This window comes from Meles meles, chromosome 9 (assembly GCF_922984935.1).
Source record: "Meles meles chromosome 9, mMelMel3.1 paternal haplotype, whole genome shotgun sequence".
NCBI lineage: Eukaryota > Metazoa > Chordata > Mammalia > Carnivora > Mustelidae > Meles > Meles meles.
This window is the reverse complement of record NC_060074.1, coordinates 14,618,391-14,638,962: the sequence shown is the minus strand read 5'-3', so window position 1 is coordinate 14,638,962 and position 20,572 is coordinate 14,618,391. Positions and strand designations below refer to the sequence as shown.

The following is a 20,572-nucleotide window of genomic DNA, read 5'->3' as shown; positions in this document are numbered from 1 at the left end:
ATAGACTACTTACGAATTGTATGCCCTCAGTTTACCATTTATGAATAATAAATGGTAAATTTCACTCCTTCATTTCGTAAATAGAGTACATATGCTACAAATCGTATTTAATATTGGTGGAGCCTTTACCCAAGCCAGCCGTAGAGGCCGAGCAACCTGTTAATCTTTCCCCTTTATAATCCTTGACAATTAGGATAAAATCCAAGGGAGTTGTTAGACAACATTGTGAATGCACTGATGTCACTGAATTGTATATTTTTTAAGTGGTTAAGTTTATGTTATCTGAATTGCACCTAATTGAAAAAGAATGCATTCTAAAATTATCTGGACCCAGATAGCCCTGCACAGCCTGTTTCCTGGTCCCTGTGCAGCCACATCTTACACTCCCTATACACTAGCCCTTCTCATGCCCCAAGAAGGAATATGTTCTAGCCTATTCCGTATTGTTCTGCAAACATATTAAACTTGTCACCGACCTCCCACGCCCAGAACTTTTGCCCTTGCATTTCCCTGAACCTAGAATGCTCTTCTCAGAATGTTGGCGTGGCTCGCTTATCTTCTTTCTGTCTCAGTTCAAACATCTTGCATGAGCTCACCAAAGGCTTCCCTCATCATCTTACCAGAAGTAGTAATTTCTTTTCACTTATATGTTATCTTTGCAACTTGAGATGATCTTATATATTTATTTACTACTGTTTTTTCCTGTGCCTCCTCACTCAGGGATGGTGGGAAAGAACACTGTTTTGTTCACCACAATATCCCTGTGCCTGGCATATAATAGATACCTTATAAATACTTGTTGAATGAGTCAATAAGTATATTTAAAAGTTGAATATTCATGCCACTTGGTGACGTATGACTTACCTCATGTGTAAGAAATATGATAGGCCTATATTTAAATTTATAAATGTATCTCCATGATTCAGAACTATGATTAATGCTTCTCAACACGTTAACTATGTCCCCTTTCCATTCATTCTTCTATTAGGTAGTTATTGTCCATCAGTAGTTTTGGATGTTTCTTTTTATTTGGAATCCGTGGGGTATTTTCTTCTTAACTACATACTTTCCACTGCATACTTATCTAACTTAACTATATACTTATCACTGCATACTTTCTCAGCATAAAGATATCCATTGGAAAGAATCTCCTACAATTACTAAAAATAGCCAAAATCTTTACCATTAATCATGAAATAATAATACAAGGAAAGGGAATTAGTCTTCCCTATTACAATTTCATGTGCCGGAAAATATGTATCATGAGCCTGTATGGTATATTTATGTCTATATTATCAGTAATAATAATAAATATTATTGTGGTTCCAGGTACAGATCCAAGTGAGAAATAGCAAAGCTTCTTTTGACAAGTTAAAGATGGATGTTTGTCAGAAAGTGGATTTACTTGGAGCTAGTCGCTGCAATATGTTATCTCACTCACTCACTACCTACCAGGTACCCACCTCCATGGTCAGCATGTCCTTGCAGTAAAGATGAGTGGTGAGATTCCTTTTTAAAAGTTGTCTAAAGGGTATAAAAAATTGCGTAACTGATCAGATTCTTTTGACTTTGAAAATTGACTTACTGAGGTTATGAGAGAGAATCATAGAATTCTAGACTGAGAAAGACATTCAGGATTGCCTACTCCTGGTATCTTCATGTTATTCTCCTTGGTGTCCTAGGAGAGGGAGACTTAGGGGCGGTCTAGGTTTGAGTGGGAGGTGTTGAGGCAGGATTCACATCCTCAACCCAGTAGTTTAAAACTTTAAACTGTTGTTTGGCTTGATAGTTTAAAACTAGTTTAAGCTATTAAAATAGTTTACTAGCTGTGGCCCAGTAGTTTAAAACTTTCCTGTCATTTTATAGCTGAGGAAAGTGAAACATAGGAGAATTAAAGTAAATATCAATTTGGGCTAAAAACCCAAGTTTTCACATGCTGGGTCCTGTGTTCTTTCATTCTGCCAAGTCCTGTCTCCCACCACTTTAACCTCAGCAGTCTCACCTGCACTCCTGTGACCTCAAATCACACATAAATATCATGCAATGACTAAGTCAGATGTTAATTAGTAGCAATGACTAATTTTTTTTTAAAGATTTTATTTATTTATTCGACAGAGAGAGAGAGATCACAAGTAGGCAGAGAGGCAGGCAGAGAGAAAGGGGGAAGCGGGCTCCCCATTGAGCAGAGAGCCCGATGCAGGGCTCAATCCCAGAACCCTGGGATCACGACCTGAGCCAAAGGCAGAGGCTTTAACCCACTGAGCCACCCAGGCGCCCCAGCAATGACTAATTTTAACATGTATTCATGAATGGCAAAATAGAATAAATTGTATTTACATAAGATAAGAATAATAAACTAAAGGGAGTGGACATTCACTGGGCCCTGTAGGAAATCTGCCTCCTTCCGTTCAGTATTATGGAATTCAGGAGTCAAGAAAGCACACACTTAACAATAAAAGTGTGGCAATCCATGTAGCGTACACCTGAAACACAACAGCTGTTAGTTTGCTTCTCCTTATTCTCTCCATTCAGCCCCCTTACTTTGACTAGGAACTTTGAAACACCAAGGAAAATGTTCAGTAACTTCAGTTGGCTTGAGAACACATTCTTTTTTTCTTTCTTGTGCCCCAAGTGAAAGACTAAATTTAGTGGTACATGCTATTTTTTTCCAATTAACAAGGGTTTGTATATGCTTACCAACATAAAGATTTACACATATACCCCTAATATAAACACAGTATTTTTGTGCTTTTAACATTTCTCTTTTGGACTCTCCAGAAAGTGTTCTAGTCTACTAGTGTTACTCTCTAGCTGACTCCAGTGTACCTTCCACTGCTGTGTACGGAAAGGCACTCACATATGCCGACACAGATGCCAGTTCTTTTTTTTTAAAGATATTTATTTATTTATTGGACAGATTGAGAGAGATCACAAGTAGGCAGAGAGGCAGGCAGAGCGAAAGGGAGAAGCAGGCTCCCCGCTGAGCAGAGAGCCGGATGTGGGGCTCGATCCCAGGACCCTGAGATCATGACCTGAGCCGAAGGCAGAGGCTTTAAGCCACTGAGCCACCCAGGTGCCCCCAGATGCCAGTTCTTATGCAGAATTACTATTTACACAGCTGTGTGGTTCCCAAGCCTGGAAATTGATTTTACTTCCTACTGCTTATTATTCAGCAACCGTTCATCTACCTACACTAGTGAGGAAAAACAGTAGTGAAAAAAAAAAATCATATCTGTAGTGACAACCTTTCTTTCTCTGCAGAGGACACTGCTTGGATTCTGGGAGAAAACAGCTCGATTGATGTCCCAGATCCATGGGGCCTGTACTGGCTTCCATCCCTATGATTTTGTAGCTGTCAAGGTACATTTCTTTCCATGTTCTTTTGTTAGATATATTATACTTCATTTGGATAACACTGAAAGTATTTTGTGCTAAGCCTAACTTTCAGTTCACAAAATACTGGGAAATATTTTCCTATACTCCTTTAGCCAGTTGTTTGTCTGCACTTCCCTAATTCCAAGTGCTACCGGCAACACTAAACAATACATGAGAATACTGCTGGTGGGCTCAAGATATTGGGTGGGGGCTAGAGAGGGGAGTAAAAGGGCGAGCAAGAGAAAAGAAAATTAAAATGCAAATGAGATAAGAAAAAGTTATGGAAAAGAAAAACTTCAGAGGAACAAGCAATGGAAAATGGTCATTGCTTTTCAAAAACAACCAGAGTACATACCTGACTCTTTAGAAGTTAAGAATTTCCTTGCTTTACTTTTATACTTATGTTGTAAAGTATAGTTTTCTTCTGTAGAGAATAGAATCATATGTAGATGTGATTCGTGAAGCAAAAAATATGGGTGATTACAGCTTAAGAGACTGCTCTCTTGTATTAGATCAGCTCTTTCTGTAATGCCTACATAGTAAAAGGTACTCTCAGGTTTTTCATATTTGTTTATCTTCCTGTCAGTCTTCTTTGCATATGGCCTATCCAGCAGAGTCACACCGTGGTAATCATTTCTTTGGGTAGGCTAGGTTTCAGTGCCTTTGAACCTATCTTTCTGCCTTGTTTTATTTTATTTTTCATTATTTTCATTAACATATAATGTATTATTTGCCCCAGGGGTACAGGTGTGTGAATCGTCTTGTTTTAAATAGAGCTTGAAAATGTTATTGTTGAGATTACTCAAGCTAGATGTGGTATCTGGGATAGATCCCTATCTTGCACCTGTGTATTCCCGGGGCTTGGTATGGATTTTTAAGTCATGTTCTGACAGAGCATCTTCCAGTCTAATAGATACCCTCGTATTAGTCTTTATGTTTTTTGTTGTGCGTATGTTTTTTTTTAATTTTTCTATATTAATGTTTCACTGGATAGCATACTGTGTTTTTAGGCAAATTTAATATCTAATTTCTGTTCACATGAAATTGAAAATCTTCAGCCATATTTAGAACATTGCAGTCAAAGTCGGAAACACTGTGTGAGTCTTCTTTGGCATATCACAGACTTAGAAACCCTGTGGCTAGCCTATGTCATAGGCCATATGCTTGCCATAGGCAGCCAGGATAAACAGAGACACAGGGCTTAGTTCAGTTTACATTAGCATACATTTCCCATCTCTCTCACTCTCTAGTCTACTTCAAAATTATCTCCATTTTATGTTGTTTTTTAGAATTTTTATTCTCATTTTGTTTGCACAAAGAGAAACATTCCATCTACTTAACATTGAATTTCTTGTCCTTAGCAACTACAGGACACTCCAAGCAAGTTTACCGAAGACCACAAAGAACAAATAGAAAACAGTTCTCTCACTGAAAACCTCAATAAGTAAGCAGGCAGAAGTATGGTATTATGGATACTGATACATGCTAATATATTTGGAAAGTGTGGCTACTGATTCATGATATATTTAGAAAGAATTGTTTCTTTTCTGACTTACTGAATATTTATGTCATTTTTCCAGTTAATATCTCTAAGGGATTTTTTTTTAATGTGAGTTCTGCACCTAACAGGGGGCTTGAACTCATGACCCAGAGATCAAGAATCAGGTGCTCTACTGACTAGCCAGCCAGGTGCCCCATTTTACCAGTTAATATTAAACATTTGTTTTGAAGCCTTATTTTTCCCCCTATTTTAGACATGGCAGGCAAAGTTGATGGCCACAGTACAGAACAGATTGAGGTGATAACTCCAAATTCTGTAGTTTGGGAGACTGAGCTTTGTATTAAGAGCCTCTACCTAGAATCCCAGAAGGATCAGCTTGCAAGAGAAAGGGACAGGTGCCAGCAGCTATGAGACGGAAGCTCTTGACAATCTATCTCCAGAGCAACGCCAATAGGACTGGGGCTGGTTGCCTGAAAATGGGGGTTCTTGCCATGCACATCCTGTACGTTGCCTGTTTCCCTTTTTATTGTACCTTTGTTTTCCTTTCAGAGCTTCCACTTTTCATTTTAACTAGATTGCACTGCGTGTAGTAACAAACCCAGAAATAAGACCCGAACATGACAGATCATGTATTGCTGAGTGAAACGTGATCCAGGATATCAGCCGGTCCCTCTTTTCTCTGTGGGGAAATCCAAACAAATATCATGGCTAACTTGAATATATAAACAATTTAGGATGTAGATTAATCAAATGTATAGTTGTAAAATTTATACATTAACATTTAAAATCTTATGTTACATGAAATATATTCATTTAGTAAAATTTTTCTACTATCACATTTCATGAACGTTTTCCCATGCATCTTCAGCATTTTGATAACTACCTTTTCAGTTAACTAACAGAGTACAGAGCATTTTATTTTTTCTTCCATCCAAGTTGTTTAAAAACCCATGTATATATGCTGTTATTGGAAATTTCATTCCAAGTCATTAGTATCTATTTTCTCTGTAGGTTTATTTTTGTGTTTTTTGCAAATAAATACTGTGTAGGTTTCCCCTGCTATCTGAAAGTGAAGTATTCCAATGAAACATTTCATAAGCCAGTACTGTGTAAGGCAAAGAAGCAATTACCATTAATTTTTGTGGAAAATTTTTTGAGTATTCCTAGACCCAAAAAATAGCCTCTCTTAGGCTTTCCTGACACCCTAGCACACATCTGGCTAGCACAGGCACAAAATAAGTCGAGATAAAGCCCAGCTGTGCACAGACACCATTCGGAACTCTAGCGGTTAATGCTGAGAGGCTGAGTGTAGTTCTCCGGGGAGGAGCCTGGTGGCGCCGCTATGGCGGCTCAGGGTCGCACGGCCTCTAAAAGGGCTCCTTGCAAAACAACACTGTTTTTTGCTTTTTGCCTTTTTTATAAAAGTGAAAATCCTCTTTGGACTTCTTTCAGTTGGCAAAGGTGGGTACTAACGTAGGTCTTCTGTAGAAGCATAATGCAAACTTTGAAAAGCAGGCGGGACCTGTATTGCTTTTCATGTATCTTTAAAGATTTATTAAAGAGAGCCTCTAAAACCAGAGTTGTGAGGTTAAACTCCAGGAATAATGCCTTAATCCATGTTCAATTTCTTTGTCTAATTTTTTTATTTTTTATGGATGATACAAATATCCAAAATTAGTATTGACTGAGAATAGTTTAGGCAAATGCGTCTTCTTGTGCAAACATCACTTTGTTCAAAATAGAGTGCTCCGGTTTTTCTGCAATTCTTCCTTCCCGCTACTTAGATCCCAAGTATTCTTGAGCAAATTGCTTCCGTGCTTGAAAACTAAACCTCAGACTCCAGGACTTTGGTGACGGATGTTCACTATACTAGTACTTAGCACGGTGCCTGTAATACCAAACACGGTGCCTGGTGCTTCCTCAGTACTCGGTAACTGTTGTTGAAAGAATAAGGGATGAAGGATTATTTTCATAGTCTGTGTAGATCTAGAGAAGAAGTGGCATTTGTCTCAGATTTTAGAGTTATCTACAAGACAACTATTTTATATGTCATCTCAGTTAAAAAAAATTTTTTTTTAACCATATACAAGTATAGGATATGAGTCCCAAGTATATTTTAACCAAAATCTTTGCATTTTTTGGTTTTTACTTTAGGTTAGTTATATCAGATGAGGAAGTGAGCTTGGGAAATGAACCAGGTAAGATGGTAAATTCATTAAAATGGGAAATGATCACATTTGAAATGTCAAAACAGTTTGTCACAACCTTTTAAAACAGATTGTATTAATATCTATTCACTTAAAAAAAATGTTAAATCCATTTATAAATCTCTTCTATATAAACACTTTTGAATTAGCTTTCTTTTCCCCCCAGCTTTATGAGTTACAGTTGACATATAACACTGTGTAGGTTTAAGGTATACCATGTGATGATTTGATATGGTACGTATTGCTAAATGATTGTCACTATAAATATAGCTAACACATCCGTCCTCTCACATAGGTACTATATACCTTTTGGCAGCAAGAACATTTAAAACTTATTCTCTTAGCAAGTGTCAAGTATGTAAGAGGGTATTGTTAACTGTTGTCACCACGTACATTAGATCCCCAGAACTTTATCATCTTTACCTGAAAGTTTATACCCTTTGACCATATTTCACCGTTTTCCCCCTCCTAGACCCTAAGAACCACCCATCTACTCTTTGTTTCTGAGTTTGGCTTTTTAAAATCTAAACTTTAAGTGAGATCACACAGTATTTATCTTTCTCTAACTTATTTCACTTAGCATAATATCCTCCAGATTCATCCATGTTATTTTATGAGTAAATAATATTCAATTTGATTCTATTATACATATCTATATACATAACATTTTCTTTATCCATTTATCTGTGATGGACACTTCAGTTGTTTCCATGTCCTGGCTATTGTAAATTATACTGCAAAGAACATGGGGATGCAGATAGCTCTTCAAGATAATAATTTTATTTCCTTTGGATATATACCCAGAAGTGGAATAGCTGGAACATATGGTAGTTCTGTTTTTAATATTTTGAGGAAGCTCCATACTGCTTTCCATAATGGCTACCCCAATTTACATTACCACCAACAATGCACAAGTGTTCCCTTTTCTCCACAGCCTGTCCCACACTTGCTCTCTCTCGTCTTTTTGATACTAGCATTCTAACAAGCGTGAGGTGGTAGCTCACTGTGGTTTTGATTTGTTTCCCTGATGAGTAGTGTTTCGTTGAGCACCTTTTCAAGTATGTGTTGGCTGTGTACATGTCTTCTTCGGTTGGAAAAATGTGGACCTAGGTTCTTTTTCCCTTTTTTAATCAGGTTATTTTGTTTTTGCTATTAAGTTATGAGCTCCTTACATATTTTAGATGGGAACCCCTTATCATACAGACAGTCTGCAAATATATTACTCATTCTGTAGGCAAATGTGATTGGGTTTTTGATTGTTGATTGTTGTTATTATTATTATTATTTTTTTTTTTTTTGCTGTGCCGAGGATTTTTAGTTTGATGTAATCTTCTTTATTGTTGCCTTTGTTTCCTGTGTTTTTGGTGTCCAATGCAAAAAAATCATTGCCAACACCAATGTCAAAGAGTCTCTTCCCAGTTTTTTTTAAAAATTGAAGTATAGTTAACATATATTAGTTCCCGGTACTGCGGGTGCCTAGTGGCTCAGTCAGTTAACCATCTGCCTTCAGCTTGGGTCATGATCTCGGGGTCCTGGGAGAAAGCCCCACATCAGGCTCCCTGCTTAGTGGGGAGCCTGTCTCTCCCGCTCTCTCTGCCTGCCACCACCCTGACCCCCACTTGTTCTCCCCGTCTCTCTATCAAATAAATAAACAAAAGTCTATAATAGTTTCAGGTACACAACACAGAGATTTGACAGTTATGGACATTATGAAATGTTCACCATAATAAACAGTCACCATCTGTCATCTTGCAGAGTTATTACAATATGTATTCCCTGTACTGTACTTTCCATTCTCGTGACTTATCTGTTTTATGACTGGAAGTTTGTACCTCATACTCCCTATTATGTATGTTGTCTGTGCCTCCACCCCACTCACCGCTGGCAAACACTAGTTCTCTGTATCTATATATATATCCAAAGGGTAGTTCTCTGTATTTATGTTGTTGTTTTGTTTTGCTTCATTTTGGCTTTTTTTTTTTTAGTTCAGATATAAGGGGAATCATATGGTATTTGTCCTTCTCTGTCTGACTTGTTTCACATAGCGTAGTATCTTCTTAGTATCTTCTAGGTCCGTCATGTTGTCACGAATGGCAAGATTTCTTTCTTTTTAATGGTTGAGTAATTCCATTCTGTATGCATTCATGAACTATATTTATAACATCCTATTTTAAGCTAGTAAGAACTTCAATAGTATACAGAAACTCCACAGTTTTCTCCCCCTCACATTTTAGGTTATTAATGTTATAATTTACACCTTTTTCATTGTGTATCCAATAGCAAATTACTGTAGTTACAGTTATTTTTAATGTTTGTTTTTTTAACTGGAGTTTAAAGTGATGGATATAAAACTCTTCCAATATCATATAATCTTTGACTATATATTTACCTTTACTGATGAGTTGTACACATTCATGTGGTTTTACAAGGTTATTTAACATCCTTTCATTTCATCTTGTAGAATGTCCTTTAGCCTTTCTGTAAGGGAGGTCTAGTGGTTGATGAACTTTCTCAACTTTCATTTGTTTGAGAAGGGCTTTATCTCTCATTTCTGAAGGACACCTTTGCTGGGTATAGTATTCTTCATTGAGTTTTTTTCTTTCAGTATTTTGAATATATCATACTGCTGTCTACTGGCCTGCAAAATTTCTCCTGAGAAATCTGCTTACAGTCTTATAGCGGCTCCCTCATATGTGAGAAGTCACTTTTCTCTTGCTGCTTTAAAAACTCAGTCTTTGACTTTTGACAGTAGGATTACAGTGTGTTGTGGTATCTGACTGGACAAAGGTGCTGCTCATGCACTGAGGTTGGAAAAGACCCATTGGCTGTATTTTGTGTTTAAGTGGTGCTGTTAGCTGGGATCCCTGGTGAAAGGGCTGTGCTCCGAGGTCAGGCAGGGTCACTAGCTGGGCTTCACAGTCATCTCTGATCAAAGGATGCCACTGCCGAGCCTCTTTTTTCAGGCAGGGTCACAGGCAGGGCTTCATGGTCTGATATGGGCTAACCCAGTGCTTTGCAATTAGGACTGCAGAGGCTGGGTTCTAAATCAGGCAGGGCAGTGGCTGTTCTCTGCTGTTGGGCAAGATTGCTGGCCATACTTCCTAGCCGAGTGGGCCTCATGCTTTACTGCATGACTGGGCAGGGCTTGAGGCTGTGTTTTACAACTGAGTGGGATCACTGCCTGGGCTCCCGGCTCGCTTGAGACTGCAGGCTGTGCTCAGCAGCTGAGCATAGCCATCCGCGTGGCCTCAGTGCCAGGCAGTGCTATAGACCGGAGTTGGCTGCTAGGCAGCACTGTAAGCTGGGCTCTGGTGCTCCCACGGTCGCTGTTAGGGCTTCCCCGTGAGCAAGGCAGGAGATTAGGCTTCATACTCGGGTGAAGCTGCTGACTTGTTTCTTTTTCTGGGTGGGTGGTAGGATACGCTTCATAACTTCCCAGGGTCTCAGTCCAGGCTTCCTAGTCACGTGGGCCTGGAGGCTGTACTCAGCAATGAGTTAGATTTCTAGCAGCACCAAATTAAAAGGTCTAATTATTTTCCTTAGGGAATTTTGATTTTTCTCCAAGATGAGGGCTTTTAATGTAGACTTTATTTCACAGGGTGGTATGATTAAGTTTCAAGCTTTTCCTCACACTTCGATACATGTTCTTGTTTTTTTATAAATACATATTATGTATACAATCAGTACATATTCAATCAGTGCAGCTTTGGAGTCAGAAAAACCCAGGTTTGAATGTCAGCTTTTAAAAACAAGTCATATTTACCTTTCTCATTTTTCTCATCTGAAATGTGAGTCATATACTCCTACCTTACAGAGATATTAAGACTAGAGATATTTATAAACTACCCGGCACATGATAGGTGTACAGTTAATGCAAGAGGCATTTTTAAGTGTACACATAAATACGGGTCATATTGATAAACAATAATAATTGTGGACTTGTGTATCTAACCAGCTTCAAGTATATGTTCAGGTTAGCTTCTTGTGCATACATAATCCCGTACCCAAGTAGAGAGCATTTTTTTAAAAGGCCCAGATGAAATATAATGGACATTTTTGTAGTTTCACCATTCATTTGTAGCATTATTCAATCTTCAAAAACTGCTGTATCAGTAATTTTGTCTACTTTTTTTTTTAAGATTTTATTTTATTTTTTTTAAAGATTTATTTTTTTGACAGATAGAGATTACAAGTAGGCAGAGAGGCAGGCAGAGAGAGAGAGAGGAGGAAGCAGGCTCCCAGCCAAGCAGAGAGCCCGATGTGGGGCTCGATCCCAGGACCCTGGGATCACGACCTGAGCCGAATGCAGAGGCTTTAACACGCTGAGCCACCCAGGTGCCCCTTAAGATTTTATTTATTTGACAGATCACAAGTAGGCAGAGAGGCAGGCAGAGAGAGAGGGAGAAGCAGGCTCCCTGCTGAGCAGAGAGCCCGATGTGGGGCTCGATCCCAGAACCCTGAGACCACGACCTGAGCCAAAGCAGGGTCTTTAACCCACTGAGCCACCCAGGCGCCCCTACTTTTTTTTTTTTTAAGAGTTTATTTTAGAGAGTGAGAGAACGAGCACAAGTGGGAGGAGGGGCAGAGGGAGAGGGAGAGAGAGAATCTAAGCAGACTTGCTGAGCTTGGAGCCTAATGCAGAGCTCAGTCTTACAGCCCTGAGATCATGACCTGAGCCAAAACAAGAGTCATATGCTCAACCGACTGAGCCATCCATGTGCCCCTTATGTCTGCTCTCTAATTCCAGATATTTATTGTTCCTTCTCTCTTTTTTTCTTAATTAATTTTGCTAAAGGGCTTATTTATTCTTTCAAGAAATCAGCTCTTGGTTTTCTTAAACCTATTGAATCTGTTTCTGTTTCATTAATTTTAAGATTTTATTTATTTATTTATTTGACAGAGATCACAAGTAGACAGAGAGGCACACGGAGACAAAGAGAGGGGGAAGCAGGCCCCCCACCGAGCAGAGAGCCTGATGCAGGGCTTGATCCCAGGACCCTGAAATTATGACCTGAGCTGAAGGCAGAGGCTTTAACCCACTGAGCCACCCAGGCGCCCCGTTTCGTTAATTTTAGCTCTTATCTTCATTATTTTCTTCCTCTATTATTTTTGTTTTTTTTTAAGCTGAAATTTCTCTTTTTCTGCATCCCACAAGTTTTTTTAAAAGGCTTTATTGAGGTATATTTTATCCTAAAACTCATTCTGTTGTATAAATGAGTAATTTTTAGTTACTACAGAGCATTGCAACTATCTCTAGAAGTCAGATTTAGAACCTTTTCATCCCCTCAGCAGTACGATCCTTCACACCTGCTTGCTGTAATCCCCATTCCCACTCCTAGGCCTTTTCTGGACATTTCATGTAGCTAGAATCATGCCATGTGTGGTATTCTTGTATCTTTTTTCACTTCATGTAACACTTTGATCTTCATCCGTGACACAACTTGTGTTGGTACTTCCTTTTTATTGCTTAATACATTGTATGGATGTCCACAAACTTTGATATATAGTATTTTCATTATAAACTGATTTAAATTGTTTTTAACTTTTCATTATATGTTTTGTCCTCTATGGCCATGGGTGATTTTAAATTGCGTTTCTAAAATTGCCAAATTAAGGGGATACTGAAATTAACCTTTTTGTCACTGATTTTTTAAACTTTATTTCATCATCATCAGAGAATGTATCCTTGTCATACCGATTCTTTGAATTATTGGGACACTCTCTATGGACTAAGAAGTGGACAAATTTTCTAAATATTCCATGGGCTTGATGTGTTCTCTAATCATTGAATGCAGGAGCCTACATATCTATTACATCAAGCCAATTATTTGTGCTGCTTTAAGTCTTTTATATCTTTACTAATTTTTTGTTTACTTGATATATCAATAATTGAGAAATGTATTTTGAAACCTCTGCTACTGAAGTGGATTTTCATTCTTGCACTTTTTCACTTTATATACTTTGAGGATTTTGGAGTGATGGTTGCAAATAAGTTTAAAATCTCTTTTTAAAGATTTTATTTATTTGAGGGAGAGAGAAAGAGAGCACGGGAGCAAAAGAGCACAAGAAGGGACAGCAGCAGAGGGAGGAGAAGCCGACCTCCTGCTGAGCAGGGACCCCCAATGCTGAACTCACTACCAGGGCCCTTAGATCATGACCTGAGCCAAAAGCAACCACCTACCCGACTGAGCAACCCAGGAACCCCTTATTTGTTGTAGAGAGGGAAGGAGCACAAGTGGGGGTAGGGGCAGAGGGAGAGAATCTCAAGCACACTCCATGCTGAGCACAGAGCCTGACCCAGGGCCCAATCTCATAACCCTGAGAACATGACGAGCTGAAACCAAGAGTTAAACACTCAACTGACTGAGCCACCCAGGCACCCCAGTTTAGAATTCTTGTATCTGTTTAGTAAATCAATCTGTTAATAATATAATGATCCCTTCTTTCCCTAATATTACTTCTTGGCTTATAGTTTCCTCTGTATGACATTAACTTAGCTTTAGTTTTATTTTTGTTAGTATTTACTTTGTATACCCTTTTCTGCACTTTTACTTTCAACTTTCCCATGTTCTTATATCTTAGGTTATGTCTCTTGTAAATAAAATTAAGCTGGATTTTCTTTTAAAGTCCCCATATATCAGTTTGTCATTCTTTTATTTGATGAATTTAGTCCATTTACATTTATTGTCATGATTTATATTTGGACTTGTACTTTCTGTTTTTGTTTTGTTCTTCCACCCCATTCTTTTGTCCCCTGTTTGGCCTTACTTTGGATTGATTAAGATTTTTTCATTTGTTTTTAAAGATTTCTCAGTCTTTTTTTTCCCCCCATGTACTAGTTTGGAAGTTACAATTTTATTTGTTTTTGGTGGTTTCCCTTGAATTTTATCATGCATACTTTTTTAAAAAAAGATTTTATTTATTTATTTGACAGAGATCATAAGTAGGCAGAAAGGCAGGCAGAGAGAGAGAGAGGAGGAAGCAGGCTCCCTGCGGAGCAGAGAACTCGATGTGGGGCTCGATCCCAGGACGTTGGGATCATGACCTGAGCCAAAGGCAGAGGCTTTAATCCACTGAGCCACCCAGGTGCCCCTATCATGCATACTTTAACCAACTAAGCCACCAGGTGTCCATATCATTCATACTTGAAATAAAGGCTAGGTTTATGACTATCTCGGTATTCCCAAAACATTACAAAGATCTTAAACTAAATCCAGTCACTCCCATCTCACTTCACCAACTATTATTCTTCAATGTTTTATTTCTTTTTGTGAGTTCCCATAAATCAATTAAAAATATTATTGTTTTATGAAGAAATGCTATTTTTATTTTACCAGTATTTTTTCTTTGTTATTATTTCTTCATATATTTCAGATCTTCATTGTGACCTCATTTTCCTTTTCTGTAACTATAGCTTTTAGTTTTGGAAGTTATTAAAGATGCCATGGTGGTAAACTTGGCTTATGTTTGGAAATAATTGTTATTATTTTTGAAAGACAGTTTTGCTCAGTAAATAATTTTAGGTTGGTTGGTATTTTCTTTCACCACTTTGTAAATACTATTATTTAGTATTAGTATGTAGTATTAGTTTAGTATTAGTACTCTTATTCTTTTCTTCACTTCCTTCTCTAGTCACCTCCAGAATCTCTTTCTCATTCCCAGATTTTTCCAGAGTTCAACTGAAATCTTTATTGATAGTCTATATTTTTTAATCTTCTGTAGTTTTAAACCATCTTTATACTATTTGAACTTAGAAACTAATTTATCCTTTGCTTCCTTATCTTAAAGCTAAATAACACTGAATTCCTTATACCTTTCTTTTGATTTTGTTTTCCGTTTGACTACTTTAGTTGGTTTAACTCTTTCCATTTTCTTTTATAGTATCTCAAATTGAGCATCACATTTTTTTAAAGATTTTATTTATGTATTTGATAGAGAGAGATCACAAGTAGACAGAGAGGCAGGCAGAGAGAGAGAGAGAGAGGGAAGCAGGCTCCCTACTAAGCAGAGAGCCCGATGTGGGACTTGATCCCAGGACCCTGAGATCATAACCTGAGCCGAAGGCAGCGGCTTAACCCACTGAGCCATCCAGGCGCCCCTGAGCATCAAATTTTAAAGAAGAGTGTAGTAGAGATATTACTACCTTGTCCTTAGATGTAGTACATCCTCTAAGCTCACTGTACAGCAGCAACACTATTCATGTTTTATGTAGGAGACATTTAGGATTTTTAGGTTTCATTATCTTTTTTTTTTTAAAGATTTTATTTATTTATTTGACAGACAGAGATCACAAGTAGGCAGAGAGGCAGGCAGAGAGAGAGGAGGAAGAAGGCTCTCTGTGGAGCAGAGAGCCCAATGCGGGGCTCGATCCCAGGACCCTGGGATCATGACCCGAGCCGAAGGCAGAGGCTTTAACCCACTGAGCCACCCAGGCGCCCTCATTATCTTTTTAAAAAGTGTCCTTGATAATAGTTGAAGATGTCAAAACCTTGGACTTTTTTGGTTTTTCTTTCTTTTTTTTTTTTTTTTTTTTTTAAAGATTTATTTATTTGACAGAGAGAAATCACAAGAGAGGCAGGCAGAGAGAGAGGAAGGGAAGCAGAGCCGGACGTGGGACTCGATCCCAGAACCCCGAGACCACAACCCGAGCCGAAGGCAGCGGCCCAACCCACTGAGCCACCCAGGCGCCCCTGGTTTTTCTTTCTTATTTTTTTTTTTCTTCCTAGTCTGTGTGTGTATACTGGGTTGCAAATGAGGTACAGATGAATTATGTGGGAAACTGGATCCCAGATTAATGATAGGGCATAACTTGTCTCAGTATATACCCCAAACTTGGAGATCTTTTTTTTTTTTTCCATTTTATTTATTTTTTCAGCGTAACAGTATTCATTGTTTTTGCACAACACCCAGTGCTCCATGCAAAACGTGCCCTCCCTATTACCCACCACCTGTTCCCCCAACCTCCCACCCCTGACCCTTCAAAACCCTTAGGTTGTTTTTCAGAGTCCATAGTCTCTTATGGTTCGCCTCCCCTTCCAATTTTTTTTTTTATAAACATATAATGTATTTTTATCCCCAGGGGTACAGGTCTGTGAATCGCCAGGTTTACACACTTCACAGCACTCACGATAGCACATACCCTCCCCAATGTCCATAACCCCCTCCCCCCTCCCTATCCCACCTCCCTCCAGCAACCCCCAGTTTGTTTTGTGAGATTAAGAGTCATTTATGGTTTGTCTCCCTCCCAATCCCATCTTGTTTCATTTATTCTTCTCCTATCCCCCTAACCCCCCATGTTGCTTCTCCATGTCCTCATATCAGGGAGATCATATGATAGTTGTCTTTCTCCGATTGACTTATTTCACTAAGCATGATACGCTCTAGTTCCATCCACGTCGTCGCAAATGGCAAGATTTCATTTCTTTTGATGGCTGCGTAGTATTCCATTGTGTATATATGCCACATCTTCTTTATCCATTCATCTGTTGATGGACATCTAGGTTCTTTCCATAGTTTGGCTATTGTAGACATTGCTGCTATAAACATTCGGGTACACGTGCCCCTTCGGAGGCGATCTTTTTTTTTTAAACAACTTTTTGCCTTGGAGCTTTTGGAGTATGCTGTCTTTTAGCACATTTGTCTGATCTTCGCCTTCATATGAAATTACTACTACTCTTACTTTGGTGGAGGTGAGGAATGCAGAGAAGCTGTTTACAACTCTGCATGTAAAATAAATATGTTGTCCAGAGACATGGAGATCACGCAGAACAAAATATAAAATGGACTTTCAGAGAATACAGAATTAGACACAAGTCCACTAGGGAAGGGCTAGGCTTCTGAATGTGAAAACTTTTCTTTAATTGAGGTATAAATGACATACTAGTTTCAGATTTATAACATAATGATTTGGTATTTGTATACAGTGTGAAAGAATCACCACAATAAGTCTAGTTAACACCTATCACCATACACAGTTAGAAAATTTTTTTTGTGATGAGAACTTTTAAGATTTACTCACTCAGCAACTTTCAAGTATGCAATACAGTATTATTAACTAGTCACCATGTTATCTTACATATCTTTTATTTATTTTATAACCAAAAGTTTATACCTTTTAACCCTCTCTACCTATTTTGCCTACCTCCCCCATCCCCTGCCTCCAGCAACTACCAAATCTGGTCTGTCTGTGAGCTTGGTTTTTGTCTGTTTTTTAAATTCTACATATAAGCAAGATCATACAGTATTTGTCTTTTTATGTCTTACTTATTTCACATGGCATAATGTTTATAAGGTCCATCCATGTTGTTGAAAATAGCAAGATCTCATTTTTTAATGGCTGATTAATATTTTACACACACACACACACACACACACACATACACACACACACACACCACATTTTCTTTACCCATTTATCCATTGATGGACACTTGGGTTGTTTCCATGTCTTGGTTATTGTAAATAATACCACAGTGAACATTGGGGTGCATATATATTTTTGAGGTAGTGGTTTTTGGTTTTGTTTTTTTTTTTTTTTTTCATGTAAAATACCCGGAAGTGGCACGGCTGAATCATTTAGTAGTTCTGTTTTTAATTTCGGGGAGAAACTCCATACTGTTTTCCATAGCAGATGTACCAGTTTACCTGGAATGTGAAAACTTTTAACTTTCAAGGGGACATAGATATAACACAGGACCTGAATACCTATGGGTATTATAAAGTTATTTGTGTGTGAATTATATATATTGTATTACAGATCTTTCTCAACTTTAGATGGCATTATGTTCTGATAAACCTATCGTAAGTTGAAAATATAAGTTGCACACCTAAATGGTAATTTCATTATATATATGGATAGTTTATTATTTAAAATTCTTTAGTTTTAATTTAATAATTATTTCCTTAACATTAAAACCTGTATAGGTCTCTACACAGGGATGCAACCCTTTACTTCTATTTTATAGCACATATCAATGGAAATTAAGTCATTATTTGTTTTATATGTTTGAGCTATTGTCCAAATGTATGTGTGTAACTGTGAGGACTGGTAGGACAGTGTCTGTCTGTCTGGTGTCCCTCTGTCATCCAGCAGTTGTAGACACTCTGTAAATACTACTTTGACTATCTTTATGTTGCAAATATTTTTTTCCCACTATGTTGTTCCCTGTCTTTTGTCTTTTCATGTAGTTGTTTCTTGCCATGAAAATTTAAAAAATAATTTTATGTAGTCAAATTTATTAATCTTTTATTAGATCTTCATTTTTGTCGTATGTAAAACCCAAGTTAGAATTTATTTATGCTGTCTTCTAGTATCTGTATACTTTTATTTTTTACACTTACATCTCTAATTCACTTGGGGGTTTTTTTAGCCATATGGTACTAGTGATAGCTTCAACGTGATTGTTTTGCAGGTGGCCGGTTTAAGGAACTGTCAAATTGTTTTTTTAAAAATGTCTCTACTACCATTTCATTCCCACTAGCAAAGAATGAGGTGTCTAGTTTTTTCCATTTCATTGTCAACATGCGTATTGTCTCTTTAAAATGTACATTTTAGTACTTTTAATTTGTGGCTTTAATTTGCATTTCTCAGTGATTTATGATGTTGAGTATCTTTTCTTGTGTTTACTGGCCATTCATATATCTTCTTTGTTGACAAATCTATGAAGACCTATTTGCCTATTTTTATTTTTTTTATTAGCATATAATGTATTATTAGCTCCAGGGCTATTTGCCTATTTTAAAATTGGGTTATTTACCTTATTATTAAGTTGCAAGATTTCTTTATTCTTGGTGCAAATTCTTCATCAGACATATGACTTGTAAATATTTTATCCCAGTCATCTTATTTTCTAAATTTTGCCTCTTAATGGGGTGCCTGGGTGGCTCAGTGGGTTAAGTCTCTGCCTTTAGCTCAGGTCATGATCCCAGGGTCCTGGGATCAAGTCCCACATCAGGCTCCCTGCTCAGTGGGGAGACTGTTTCCCCCCTCTCTCTGCCTACTTGTGATCTTTGTCAAATAAATAAATAATCTTTAAGAAAAAAAAAATTTGCCTCTTAAAACACAAAATTTTAAAAATTTTACAAAGTTCAACTTACTTTTTTTCTTATATGTTCTTTTGGTATCCTGTCTAGAAACTCTTTATACCCAAAGTTACAAAGATTTTCTCTTATGTATTCTTCTTGAAGTTTTATAATTTTAGCTCTTATATGTAGGACTATGATCAATTTGAGTTAATTGGTATTTATGGTGTGAGGTATGTCTTTTAATTTTTGGTTTTTGTTTATTGCATATGCACATCCAGTCGTTCCTGACCGTTTATTGCAAGGACTTTTTTTTTTTAAGATTTTTATTTATATTTGACAGAGATCACAAGCAGGCAGAGAGGCAGGCAGAGGGAGGGAGAGGGAAGCAGTCTCCCTGCCAAGCAGAGAGCCCGATGCGGGGCTTGATCCCGGGACCCTGAGATCATGACCTGAGCTGAAGGCAGCGGCTTAAACCACTGAGCCACGCAGGTGCCCCTGCAAGGACATTTCTTATTCCATGGAATTTTCTTGGCATTTTTGTTAAAATCCAGTGTCCAAAAAAAAAAAAAAAAGTTGTGTTTCTAGATTCTAGTTTCTGTTCCACTAATCTGTATATCTGTCCTTGACCAGAACCATATTGTCTTGATTATTGTGGTTTTATAGGAAATTTTTGACATTTGGTGGTAGTAATCCCATAGCATTGTTCTTTCTTCAAAATTGTTTTGGCTATTCTAACTCCTTTGCATTTCCATAAAAATTTTACAATCATCTTGTCAATCTCTATCCAAAAACGCCTACTGGGATTTTGATAGGAATTATGTTGAATTCATACATAAATTAATTATGAATTATGTTGAATTCATTTGGAGTCAATTGCCAGCTAGACAATACTGATTCTTCCCATTTATGAATGGGGGGATTTTTTTCTTTATCTTTGACTTTCAGTGATTTGCCTATGATGTATCTAGATATAGATCTCTTTGTATTGATTCTGCATGGATTCTATTAAGCTTGATGAATGAGTATATTAATGTTTTCAAGAAATTTGGGGATTATTATCCATTTTTCCCCAAACTGCTCCATCCTTTTGTGACTCAAATCAGAGTCCCATCTTATGACTGTGGTCTTTTTATCTGGGTGGGAAATGGGAGCTTCCACCTCTTGACTGCACTGCCCGGACTTAGCCAAGTAACTGAGAACAGGATATGAAATGCTGACATCCTCCCCCTCCTAAGAACATAACTGGGGGGAGAAGGGAGCCTTATGTTTTTGGCCACACAGGTGTAGAGTAGAATTTCCATTGTGCTGAATTGGGGGGGTGGGTAGGAAGGGAATGATTCTTAGTTCAAATACCATTAGAAGTCTTAGTCCAAGACTTCCAATAGATTGTCTTGAATAAATGTCTCCTCATGTGTGTCCTTGGAACAATTTCTAGAGACTAGACTGTCCCATTAGAAATAATTTC

At 37.8% G+C, this 20,572-nt stretch overlaps 1 protein-coding gene across 1 annotated transcript in view; it reads left to right on the top strand.

The window, feature by feature from the left end:
* Positions 1-20,572, top strand: part of ICA1L (islet cell autoantigen 1 like) — a 69,030-nt gene that overhangs the window by 34,698 nt on the left and 13,760 nt on the right. The window contains exons 6-9 of the mRNA XM_046018198.1: positions 1,330-1,455; positions 3,262-3,360; positions 4,737-4,819; positions 7,031-7,074. Coding sequence (XP_045874154.1) covers positions 1,330-1,455; positions 3,262-3,360; positions 4,737-4,819; positions 7,031-7,074 — 352 coding nt within the window. The remainder of the gene's footprint in view (positions 1-1,329; positions 1,456-3,261; positions 3,361-4,736; positions 4,820-7,030; positions 7,075-20,572) is intronic.